The 12,015-nt window shown below is 60.3% G+C and overlaps 1 protein-coding gene across 6 annotated transcripts in view; it reads left to right on the forward strand.

Moving 5' to 3' along the window:
• CBFA2T3 (CBFA2/RUNX1 partner transcriptional co-repressor 3) overlaps nucleotides 1–12,015 on the forward strand; it is a 91,205-nt gene that overhangs the window by 57,875 nt on the left and 21,315 nt on the right. For 2 of the 6 annotated variants that reach the window (XM_072731338.1, XM_072731336.1), the window contains exons 2-3: nucleotides 6,597–6,743; nucleotides 9,707–9,784. In XM_072731338.1, the coding sequence (XP_072587439.1) occupies nucleotides 6,597–6,743; nucleotides 9,707–9,784 (225 nt within the window). Of the gene's footprint in view, nucleotides 1–3,876; nucleotides 6,744–9,706; nucleotides 9,785–10,323; nucleotides 10,948–12,015 lie in introns of those variants that run through there. The other 4 variants (XM_072731334.1, XM_072731335.1, XM_072731337.1 and 1 more) reach the window with 4 other exon arrangements.

Here is a 12,015-nt window from a genome sequence, read left to right on the forward strand (position 1 = left end):
GGGATAGGTCAGGCACAGGGGACCCCAGGAGTGCTCTCAGGGTCCTGGCTCAGGATCAGGGAGCCATTTGGTACCAGTCTTAGGAAATGTCTTAGAAGGGCCGGCTTGCCCCTTGGGTTCCTAGGAGAGCCAAGTGCATGAGTTTACCTTGGCTGGAGTTTTATAATATTGGCCCGCCGCCTGGCCACAGGCAAAAGCTGGGACATCAGGGACGGGCCCAGCTCCCACACTGCACCTTACCCTGTGTGGAGCCCTCAGCTCCCGGGAGACAGTGGAGACGGGCTCCCCATCTAGCCAGTGGTAGAGCCCACTGTGATGCTGGCCTGGGCCAGATGACCTTGAAGGGGTGGTCTGTCCTCCTCCTGCTCGTCTGCACCCTCCCTGTAAGGAAGGTGCCCCGTCCATGTGAGGGACAGGAGCAGGTCAGGCTCCACCACGGATGTAGGTCTCCTCCTGGCCTGGCACCCCCAGAGCTGTGAGCTCGCCATGCACGCTCAGCACTCAATGCATTTCTCAGCACACAGATGCACACCCTGAGACTGGGGTGGCGTGCCCAAGGTCCTCCTACGTCCCACCCTGACAGAGGCGCAGGCCCTGCATGGCACTCCTGGAGCCCTGGCCCTGGCAGCCCAGCTCCTCTGCTCCTGAGGCTGGCCTTTCCATCATCCCGGGAACCCGTGCCTGTGCATCACTCCAGGACAGGGGTCTGGCTGGGGCCACATCCATCCCGGGACAGCAGGCCCAGGAGCAGAGAGGGCCTTGCCCAGTCTCAATAACTAACAGAGTGGCCTCTGGGGCCAGATGGCCTGTGTTTAAGGCCACTTCCTCATCTGCCCAGCTCATGGGCTTGTTGTGGGGTGAAGGTGAGGTGGTTCGTGTGAAGGGCTCAGGTCAAGGATTGACAGGTGATCAGGACTCAATCACTCTGGCTCTGTTACCTATGGGCAGTACCTGCCTATGCCCATGCCAAGGGCCTGAGGCATCTAACCTTTTTACTTTCCTACGGCCTCTGTGAGGGTCATATGTGCTATAAGCAGAAATCAGACCCTAAATGATCAAAGCAGCGGCTTGTTATTTCCAGCAGTATTGCAGACTTGAGACAAGCAGAAGGTTCTAGAACCCCAGGGCTGGAAGCTCTGGGCTTTGGCCAGTTCTCAGCCAGGCAGGGCGGGCTGGGAACCACAGGCAGACAGGGACAGTGATGGATGGGGTGGCTTGTTCCGGCACATTCCATGTTCTTTCCCACCGGCTCCGCCCGGCCTTGGAGAGCTGCTTCCTCTGTGGACGGATTAGGGACATTCAGCTGGGGACTGGCTATACTGTATGGGAAAGATGCAGGGTCTCCCATGGGCCTGTGGCCTGCGGACCAGGGTCTGGGAATGTTCTCAAGGGTGGGAGGCAAGGCTGGGTGTGGGGGACCTGGTGCCTCTTCTCACCCTTTGGCTCTTGTACTTGCTAGGATGCCGAGATGTGATTGACCCTGCCTGCCCAGCCCACAGCAGGCCCCCAGCCCTCTGGGAGGTGGGGGTTGGGGGGCATATCAAAGGAAGCCTCTGCAAGGTGGTGGGCAGACAAGCAGAAGAGGGTGGGTGGGAGAGATGCCCAGGTCATGTCCAGCCCCCTACTTAGTTGTGTGAGCGGGGCAGGTCGCTTGGCCTCTGTGCCTGAGTTTCCATCTGAAAGAAGAGAAGTGCACCATCGGCCTCCAAGGGTTGTGGGAAGGTCACACAAGCCAGTGGTCTGGGCCCTTCCTATAAGGAATGTTCTCTTCCACGTATGTCAGAGCCCCCTCTGAGCCAGGGCCCCGGGATGGGGGCCCAGCCCTCCCCTGCGGGTGTCCCTGCCTGCGTCAGCACCAGGCAGCTGCTCTGACCGGGATGCTGCTCCAGGCTCCAGGTTGGCTGCTGGGCTCCATGTCCCTGGTCCAGACTCCATGCTCCCTTGCTTCTACTCCTGTCGCTGGCCCCTCACCTCCCTAGGGCAGGGTTCTGTACTCACCCAGCAGCCCCTGATGGGCTGCTTGGGAAGAACCGGGGTGCCTTGTCCCTCTTTGCTGACAGGACTGGCGGGGAGGGCATGGGATGCTGGTGGCTGGCTCTCGTTCCTTTTTGGGTGCTCCAGGGTCAGAAGAAGTTCCATGCAGATGGGAGATGGTCCTCACACGTGCCTGCCCCTGTTGGGACAGCCCAGGGCATCCACCCTGACTCAGAATGAGGAGCCTCTGATCCCATGTGGCATTCCCAGGGCAGCTCCGGCTCTGAATTTCCTCTGCCTGGCAGGCTCTGGGCTTCAGGCTCTGAGACCTGAGCAAGTCACCTACCCTCCCTGAGCCGCTGCTTCACCATCTAAGTGAGCGCAGTATGAGTCTATAGTGTGCAACTCCTGTAAAGATCAGTCCTTGGGGTCACTCTGCTTTTCCTGACCTGAGGGTAGATGAGCTGATGTGTGGGGAGCGGGTGTTAAGCCCTACCTAGGGGCAGCAGATACTCCTCTTATATGTTAAAATCGTGAGAAAATTTGACCAGATCTGCCTAATTGGAGCCCCCTAAGATGGAGCTTGTCCAGGGGAGTCCCCGCTGTCAGCTGGACAATCAATGAGACTCAGCCTCAGAGGACCCCAGAATCAGGAGTGCGGGAGACAGAGGCCGAGGTGGTGTTCAGGGGACAGGTCAGGCCGTGTCTACTGCTCCCAGGCCGGGTGACCCTGGCAGTCATGACATGTGGGGCCCTGGCTGCATTGTGGGGGTTCTACCCAATGCTGTATGCAGAGCATGGGCATGAGGACACTGGGTGGGGATGCTTGACCTGAGAAGGGAGAGCGGGGAAGAGCAGCCTCATGGGGCCCATTGGGGTTTCCAGCCGGGGTCTGGACCCTGCCAGGGAGCTGAGCCAGCCCTCGCTGGCAGCCTTGACACAAAGCGGGACTGTCCCCCTCGCTGGCTCCTGGCATCAAGCATCCAGTGGCACGGCCTTCCCACTGCACCCCACACCCTGAGCTGAGGCCAGATCCAGCGTATGCTGCCTCATGGGCGCAGGATCCCGCCAAGACAGCCCCCAACCAGTGAGAGCCATGGGGAGTCTGAACCTCACTGCAAGTCTCGGGGGCCTAGGGAGCAGCCCTTGGCTTGGCAAGGGGGTCTGGAGAGGGGGCAGGGTGGGGAGCCAGAGCCGGAAGAACAAGGCAGCCCCTGTCCCGCAGCTCCTTACTGTTTGCACACAGGCTGTGGCTGGTCAGGCGGAGCTGCTGCAGGCTGGCCGGGGCTCCCCCACAGCCTGGGGTTCAGGGAGGGGGAGGAGATGATAGGTCACAGCAGTGACAATAGCCCCCACCACCTGTTATGTGACTGTGCTGGGTGCCAGCCCCCTGCTAAGAGCATCTCTCCCTGTCTCCTTCCATCCGTCCTGCACCCCAGAGTGGTGGCCAGCTTGTGGGCCTGCTTTTGAGGCAGTGAGTTGTCCTGGGAGGGTGGCATCCAGCTCCTTCCAAGCCTGGGCCCTGGGTGGACCCACCCCCACTGTCCCTGCCCAGTGGCACCTCCACCTCAACCCTCCCCCTCCAACCCCTCTGCATGGAGAGACCTTCAGGTCTCCATCCACCCTGCATCCTGCCCTTGTGCCCATGTGTGCAAAGTCCAGCCTTCCGGAAGTCTCCACACACACCTCCCCCACAGGAACCTGACCATGTGGACCGGGAAGCAAGGTCATCCCAGAGTCGGGTGACGATCCCGAGGGTGAGGGGCTGACGTGGGGGTGCATCTCTCCCCAGGAAGTGAGACCAGAGCTGAGCCACCAGGAGGGCAGGAGCATTCTGGGGGGGGGGGGGGGCTTCTCTAGGGGCCCAGGAGGGGTGGGAGGGGTGGCCTGGATCAGACAGGAAGGCCCATGTACAGTGGAAGCTGCTGAAGGGTGTCAGCAGAGCTTTCAGTGGCTCCTCCCTCTGTCTACACAAAGTCAGCCCACATGCACCTGCCACCACTCGTGCTTCTCACCCAGACTCCCTGAACACTCTTGCCTCTGTGCTCTCTGCTCCGTCACCACACATGCTGTTCCTCGGCATCACTGTACCACCTCTGCTCCTCCCCGAGGGTGGGGTCTGTGCTGAGGTCCCAGCACACAAGTTGTTCTATAAACCTCCGCTGAATTTTACCGGCACTTGTGCACAGATGGCCACCCCTCGATAGGGACATAAGGAGACTCAGAGAGGTGAAGGGACTGACCGTGGGTCACACAGCCAGAAAGCAGTAGAGCTGGGACTCACGTCTCAGGGGACTCATGTGGTCCCGTACTGTGCACCTGTGCTTACATCCCCACCTTCACCCAGCAGCCTCAGTCTGAATCCCAGACCTGCCACCTGTTCTGGAAGAACAATGTGCACTGAGAACACGCAGGGTTCAAAACCGTGCAAACCCATGCTGGCCAGCAGAGGCACACCTGCTTTTGCTGTGTGGCCTTGGCACCTCTGTGCCTATGAATCGGGGCTGGCAGGGCCCCCCTACCCCTGCCAGGGCTGCAGTGAGAATGAAGAGTCATGACTGTCATGTGCACAGAGCAAGCCATGAGCACTTGTCATGGGTGCTTCCCTTTCTGCCAGGGGAGGTCGTGGGGCGTGGGCAGGGCGCTGCCTGTTCCCCACTCAGGGCCTGGCGGGTGTCCCAGGGCTGAGTGTGTCCATGAGCCAGATTCTCAAAGGTGGTGGGGGCGCTGCACGACCTGGTGCTTAGATCCCTGGTGCCTGTGCTCGCCCCCAGTGGCCCTTCCCTGTCACACAAGCACCGGGGGAGGAGGTATACAGGCTCGGCAGGCTCCCTCCGCCCTGTGCGGTGGGCTTGGTCCTTGGCAGAGGCAAGAAACAAAGCCCCCTGTGTGGAAATGCTTTGGAAAGTTGGAACCGGCCGTGTGTTTGCAACAACCGCCCCCCCCAGGCCTGCCCGTGGGACCCCGGTGGCCAGGTCAGACTCAGCGGTGGCCCACAGTGGCTGGCCACATTTGCCTTCTTTGGTTGTCACCAGGCACTGGCCGTCGGCCCCGCAGCCAGGCACGGTGTTGATGGGCCCCCACAGCTGTAGCACACGTGTGCCCGGCCATCAGCTTCCTGACAGGCGGGCTGCAGGGGGGCAGGGCGCCCAGCGGGCCAGAGGCCAGTGGCTGCAGCTGAGTGGACAGCAGGTGCGGCGTGGCCTGGGTGGCTGCTAATTACCGGCTGCTTCCCTGTTCCAGGGGGCCCGGCAGGGAGGGGTCTTCTTCACTGTCAGCCCCCAGGCCCTGCGGTGCAGAGGGCTGTCAGAGCCCCACCAGGCACCATGGACGATGGGCATATCTGCTCTGTAAGGGGGTGAGAGGGGAGTGGCTGCAGTGGATCGGCCACAAGGTAACAGTAAATGCCATCTGTCAGCGTTATTCATCACCACCCACAGAGGCCGGCTGCCTTGGACGCACATGTGTGTCCATGTCTTTCCTGGTTCTGCAGGGCCCTGGGGGAGAGGCAGAAGACACATGACATGTAGTCCCATGGGGATAGCTCACAGGTGTGCAGCCCCAGCCGTGGCTCCGGCCCCTGGGGGAGGCCCCATCGACATTGGCAGGGGGACCTCAGGGCAGTGGCTCTGTTGCAGGGAGAGGACACCCACCTTGACCTCCTTGAGCAGCTGGGCACCCCAAATCCCGCCTCTGTGATGTCTCGGCCCGCCTGGGTGCTGGCTGACATAGAGAAGGAGGAGGAGGGCCACGGTTCGCCATCCTCCAGCTGTGAAAATGGCCAGCTGCTGGCTCAGGGTTTGTGTGGCTGGTCAGATTCACCCAGAGGCCTTTCCCTCTGGTCCCTGACCCTTAGCAGAGCACCAGGGACCACATGGGAATCTTGACAGTGTCTAGGGACACACCACCCACTGGTCCATGGACCACATATGGAGTGGCCAGGCCTAGAGTAGCATGAAGCAGACTGCATCCTCGGCCTGGCTGGGCCAGCAGATGGTTAGGGATTTGCTACCCCAGAGGGTCTGCCTTCCACGCCTTCCTGGGAAGATCCCCCCTAGGTGAGCCTGTTGACATCTGTGAGCTCCCAGGGTCCTGGGAACCATGGTTTCTCTAGGGGCAACCCCAACTACCTGCATTTATACCCTTACCAGTGCAAATGCTTGGGCCTTCCCCAGATCTCCTGCATCAGAAGTGGGGGTGAGGAGGCTGGCATCTCTGCACCCGCTCTCCAGGGGATGCTGACAGAAGCAGTGTTTGCAAGCCACTGCCTGGGGGGGGCATGTAGACCCCTGTCCTATAGGGGGTAAGCCCAAGCTCCCCCAGCCCCATCTCTCTGACCCAGGACTCTCCCAGCTCCACCCTCCAGTGCACCTGAAATGGGCTGACCCACACCTGCCCTCTGATCCCAGGTGGGTGGGATGTCAGCCACCTGGGCACACAGCTGAGGTTTATCTGGGGGCACATGGGGCCCCGGATTGGGCCTGGCTGGGCACAGAGCCAGGAGCCCCCGGGGCACCAGCTGTGCAGGTCCACCCCCAGCTGGGGCCTTCTCTTCTTCCCAGCCATCGTCACCAGGCCTATCTCTCTCTCCTCTCCCCTGGGGCTCCCGTGGCCACCCGCAGTGGACAGGACGGACAAGACAGCGACGATGCCTGACTCACCTGCAGAAGTGAAGACGCAGCCCCGCTCCACACCCCCCGGCATGCCGCCCCCACCACCTGCCGCATCGCAGGGGGCCACCCGACTCCCCTCCTTCACGCCACACACAAGTGAGTAACCCCAGGGCTGGGGCAGTGAGTGGGCAGGGCCAATGTCCCCCAGAGCTGTTTGAGGCTCAAGCTACTGTGAGTCAGGCCAGTGCTGGGGGCCCTCTGCCCTGAACCCATAAACGTTGGGCCCTTGAGACAGAGGTCTCGTCCTGGCTCAGAGCCTGAGTCTGGTGGTTCAAATCCTAAGTCTTCTACTTTTTGGCTCTGTGGTCTTGGGCAAGCAACTTAACCTCTCTGGACTTGGCATCCCTCATCCATAAAGCAGGGTTCGCCATAGTCCCTGCCTCACAGAGCTGCTGTGAGGACAAGTAAGTTAATACAGTTTCTTACCAAGTGGCCAGCACATTGTGAGTGTTTTATCAGAGTTAGCTGTTATGCTTGCTGTTCAGAGGGGGACAGGGGGATCCCTGCCAGCACACAGCAGCTTACTTGAGGGCTGGACAGCCTGTCAGAGGCGGCCCTGGGCTCCGAGGAGCTCTGCACCGGGCTCTGATGCCCAGGGCTCTGCAGCCAGAGATGTGACGGTCCAACTAGACCTTCAGGCAGTGTCTCCGTGGCTGTGACTGATGCAGTTGAGTGTCTCAGCACACACGGCATCTCTGGGTGGACTTCCACAGTCCAGAAACACCACTGGAGACTGTTCTTTGAGTCAGAAAAATTGGTGACTCAGTGAGTCTGGGGTCCTGAGCATTTGGGAGGGAGATGCCAGGCTTGGGCCAGTGGAGGTCCAGTATTCCGTGCCCCCCAAGACTAGGGGCTTAGTGATGTGTCCTAAGCATTTCTGGTGGGTGATGGAGAGAATCCACATGCCACCTTCTCCCTGCATATCCAGAAGCCAGAAAGCCCCACACCCAGGGGAGCCTTCCCCAGGTTTAAAACCCAAGCAAAGTGGGTGTGTCTAGGAAAGGAGCCTCATGTGCCTCAGTGTGGCGGTAAGACACCCTTCCACCCACCCAGAGCCCAGGTGAGACCACCAGGCCCAGCTCCCTTCATCCCTGCACATGAAAGGTACCGGTGCTGACATTCAATGCCAGGCAGCCCAGGTTCACTGGGGCTTGGCTGTGACCCAGCCTACATCTGGAGGAAGGTGCTGGCTATGCAGTCGGGCAACCCAAGTCCCAACCAGACTTGTAGGACGTTGGCTTTGAGCTGACCTCCTGACCTCTCCAAGCCGTGGTCCAGCAAGTGGAACCATACCACCTGCTCCCACGTGCCCTATACACACAGGAGCTTCATAGCCAACACCCCACTCTGTGTAGAAGCTTCCAGCTTCTCTTCCTACGGGGCCCGTCTGAGCCAGGGTAACCATGTGTAATGGGGACCGAGATGAATGCCTGGCCCTGCCTCCTCCCCCAGGAGAGCAGAGGCTCTGCACTCTGGTGATCCTCGGTGCCCAGGCTGGGGTCGCATTGGCCACTGTTGGGGGTGGTGGTGGGCAGGGGCTGGCTGGGCTTCCTGTCACACAGCTACTGGCCAGTAGGGTCACCTCTGCTTGTTTTGTGAGGCTTTAGCCCTCCAGGGCTGAACCCTAGGCGGGCTCCATCCACCAGGCAGTTGTCTACCCAACCCCCTTTGGCCTCGGGGGGAGGCTTCTGCTGATTTAATGGCACTGCTCGCAGCTCCCAAGAAACGAGGCCATGGGCCCCACCTAAAATGCCAACCCCACCATCCAGTGCCCAGTTCCCAGGCAGGGAGGTCAGCAGGCTGTTTGGCTGGTCTGACCGAGGGCTAAGAGCCGGTTCCTGCCTGTGAAGGGCACGTCACCCTCGGCCTACTTTCCTTCTTGGTATAAGATCCACATTCCTAAAACTACCAGGCCAGGAACCAGGTGGGGTATAGGGATGGGGCCTGTGTGCGGCACAGGGTCCCCCTCATGGCCTTCTTGCCCCACATGTGCCCCTGCTGCCCCATGCACTCCTATTTGTGGGGTGAAGGTCCTGGCTGTACGTAGAAATTGGTCACAAGAGACCAGTGGTTCTTTCTACTCTAAGCTGGCACTTTCATGTCAGTGGGCTTCTGGGGTGTCCATCTGGGTCTCTTACTGCCCCCAAGGGGGCCTCAGAGTTGTCCCTGCACCTGAGGAATTCCCTGACCACGGTGGTTGACTGCGTCTGTCCCCTGGCTGCTGGGGTTGAAGCCTCTGTGCTCAGCTGTGGATTTCTGCCCAGAGCCTCCCCAGCTTCCCCAGGACCAGCCTGGGAGCCAAGCTGGCCAGAGACTGACCTTGAGGCACGACTTGAGGGCTGTGGTTTTCCTTGCCTAATGACCGCCCCTGGCACAAATTCATCCTGCAGTGAAGCTGCGAAGCTGCGTATGGCTGAGGTGGTGGTCAGGCCAGCTGAGGTGTCTTGGGATGTTGGGGCTGCTCTTCACAGAAACGCCCTCAAAGGCCCATCCTGCCCTTGATTACCCCCTGTGACAGGGGGCTCACTGTCTCCCTGCAGCGATCCAGCCCTCTTCCCACGGCCCCCACCTACTCACTCCAGCTCATCAGACAAATCACATCTCTGTCTGCTCAGTGCTTCTCCCTGTCATGGTGGCTCAGTCCTGGGCTCTGTTTCCAAACCACCACTGGCTTGTCTGTCAGTCAGCTTCAAGCCCTGTCGGCCTGGGTTCCAGGTCCCTTGAGGTTGGTGCCAAGGGGTTACTGGGCACCTTCCAGGAGGAAAGATCTTTAGGAACCCAGGTGTCCCACCCATGCTGACACAGATGCTGCATTGCTTGTCGAGCTCTGGAAGGTCCTCCCAGAAGTGGCCCTAAGAGCCCCCCATACAACCCCGTGATTTTACAGCAGAGGGTCTGAGGCCCAAAGGAGGGGATGGACTGGCCCAAGGAGGTGAGTCCCAACCCCCAGAACTGCTGTCCAGAGGCAGAGGGGCGGGGTTTATGGGGGGCGCCCTTGGGGCAGCCCTGCCCACCCGCCTGGCTTTCCTGACAGCGTGTTTTTCTTATTTTGCTTACAGATGGAGAGGACGGACCCACGATGTCCCTGCCCCACGGCCGTTTTCATGGCTGCTTAAAATGGTCTATGGTCTGTCTTTGTAAGTAAAATAACAAAAACCGCGGCCTCCTAGGAGGTCCCTGCCCCAGCATCCTCTGCCCTGAGAAGGCCACTCAGTGCACCCCGTGGCCTGCACACCCTGATATTGCCTCTGCTGCATCTGTTAGTACTGCCCTCAGAGAGAAGAGGGCCAGGGGGCAGGGCCCTGAGTCACAGACCTGAGGTCACACTAGCCCTGCACCCATGAACTGTGTGGCATTAGGCAGGTGGTGGCCTCTCTGAGCATCCTTTCTCCAACCACAGGACAGAGTAAATAAGGCAGACCCAGATCCGAGAGTTGGGAGGTCAAATTTCAGCAGAGGGTCTGTCACTTGGTGGGCTAGAGGGCAGGCCCCAGCCTGGCTCGGGCCCCCACTCCTACCCCTCTTGGCAGGGTGACTTGGACACATACCACACCTGTGCCTCAGTTTCTCCACCTGTAAAATGGTAGTCACCCAGCACCTAGTGCCAAGGGCAGTGACCAGGAGCCGTGAGATCCTGCTGGTCCCCCACGAGGCCCAGAACACACTGGATGCTTGGTCGCCAGCAGACATGTCTGTCTTGAAGTCTTGGGCATCACAGCTGATGCCTATAACAGGAAGAGCTCAAGGCCACGTTCATAGCTTGTTAGCCAGCGAGTATGGCCAGGTCAGTCCCAACACTGCACCAGTGGCTGCACGGCCTGGTGTGGCCCCACAGAGCCCCCAGACCCCTAGATAGAGGTAATGCAATGGGTGTGCGTTATTTATGCCCCAAGATGCTTTGTCGCCCAGCTATCGTGTGACATGCCTGACCCGGCTGCGATGCCCCGCAGGTCCCCCGAGCTACAGCGCTGTCAGGACAGTGAGCTTCACATTGACTGGGTGAGGGGCCGGCAAGAGGGGCTGCTTGTCAGGTCTCATGTCCCAGCACGACCCCCGCCCAGGCACTGGGGCTCAGGGAGCCACGGGGTGCTAGTGTGTGCCCCCAAACCTCGGCCGAGGACACGTGTGCGGTCTAACTTAGTAACACACCTGTTGTGGGAATGAAAGCACTTGTGGCTGGGAGTTATTTTCGGCGTCTCTTTAGCAAGTTGCTGAGACCGTCCAGCAGCCCTCGGGAGGGAACACGGGCAAGCGAGGGCAGGCAGGCCACCGGGAGGACCCAGGCACCGAGGGCAAACTGGTAAGAGCGCTGCAGGGAGGTCAGGCCTGGGCTGGGGCGGCAGCCGCCGGGTGGGGGCTCCGGGGGTCTACACAGCCGCAAGGCTTAGAAGTGTCTTGAAGATCCAGACCCTGGGTGAAGGCCCAGCTCGGCCGCGAGCAGTGAGCCCCTGCTGTGGCGAGGTCTCCCATGGCAGCAGGCCATCTCCTAGCCTGGTTACAGTGATGGCCAGTGGCTGTCATCACCCTTGACCAGGGCGTGTGTGTGTCAGTGTCCACCGTGGGGTCGCCTGGAGCTCCCCAGTGAGAGAGAAAAAGGCAGCACAGTGGGGTCTCCTGGTCTATCTGGGGGTCCTCTGGACACCTTGGCGAGGGTGAGGGACGGGGATGCTTAGAGTCCCCTCTTTGGCGTTTGCTCTCCATCGCAGTGTGAGGGAAGCCCCCAAATGCAGTGACACTGCAGAGCTGGTGTGTCACTTCCAGGCCCTGGAAGGTGCTTACAAGACCATTCAGACCAGGGGGCAAATGGGCTCCGACTGTGGTGTGTCCTGCAAAGGGGGCAGAGTGCTGAGCCCGTCCCTGCAGAGGACACGGCACATTGTGATGGTGACAGCCCTGGCCTGCAATTGGTGGTTGCAGACTTCTGCTGAGTAGTGGCCAGTTATTGATGAGTGATCCCCCAACACGTAAAAGCAATCAGGGTCAAGCATTTCCAGCTCCTCCTGGTAGAAGGAGGAGAGCCCAGATTCTATTATCCAGGGAAGCATGGAGCAGAAGGGGGCCAGGCATGAGCTTTGGGTCAGGCCAAGGGCCATTCGCAAGCAAAGTAACTGAGGCCAGGCCCCCATTCTTACCTAGCTGGGCCAGTCCAGGCAGGTGTGAGGGCTCAGGCAGGACATCCACTCCCAACCTGGGTGGCTTCACATGCCCGTGAGGGCAGAGCTGTGTCTGTCTGCTGCCGAGGGCCCGCTGTGTGCCAGGGTTAACCTGCAGGATGAAGGGAGCCTAGGGAAGTGTATGGAGTGTGTGTGACCATAGTACGCCTAGCCACCTGTGGATTGGGTGCCTGGCTCTTGGCCAGCAGTGCAGC

This window comes from Vulpes vulpes, chromosome 12 (genome assembly GCF_048418805.1).
Source record: "Vulpes vulpes isolate BD-2025 chromosome 12, VulVul3, whole genome shotgun sequence".
NCBI lineage: Eukaryota > Metazoa > Chordata > Mammalia > Carnivora > Canidae > Vulpes > Vulpes vulpes.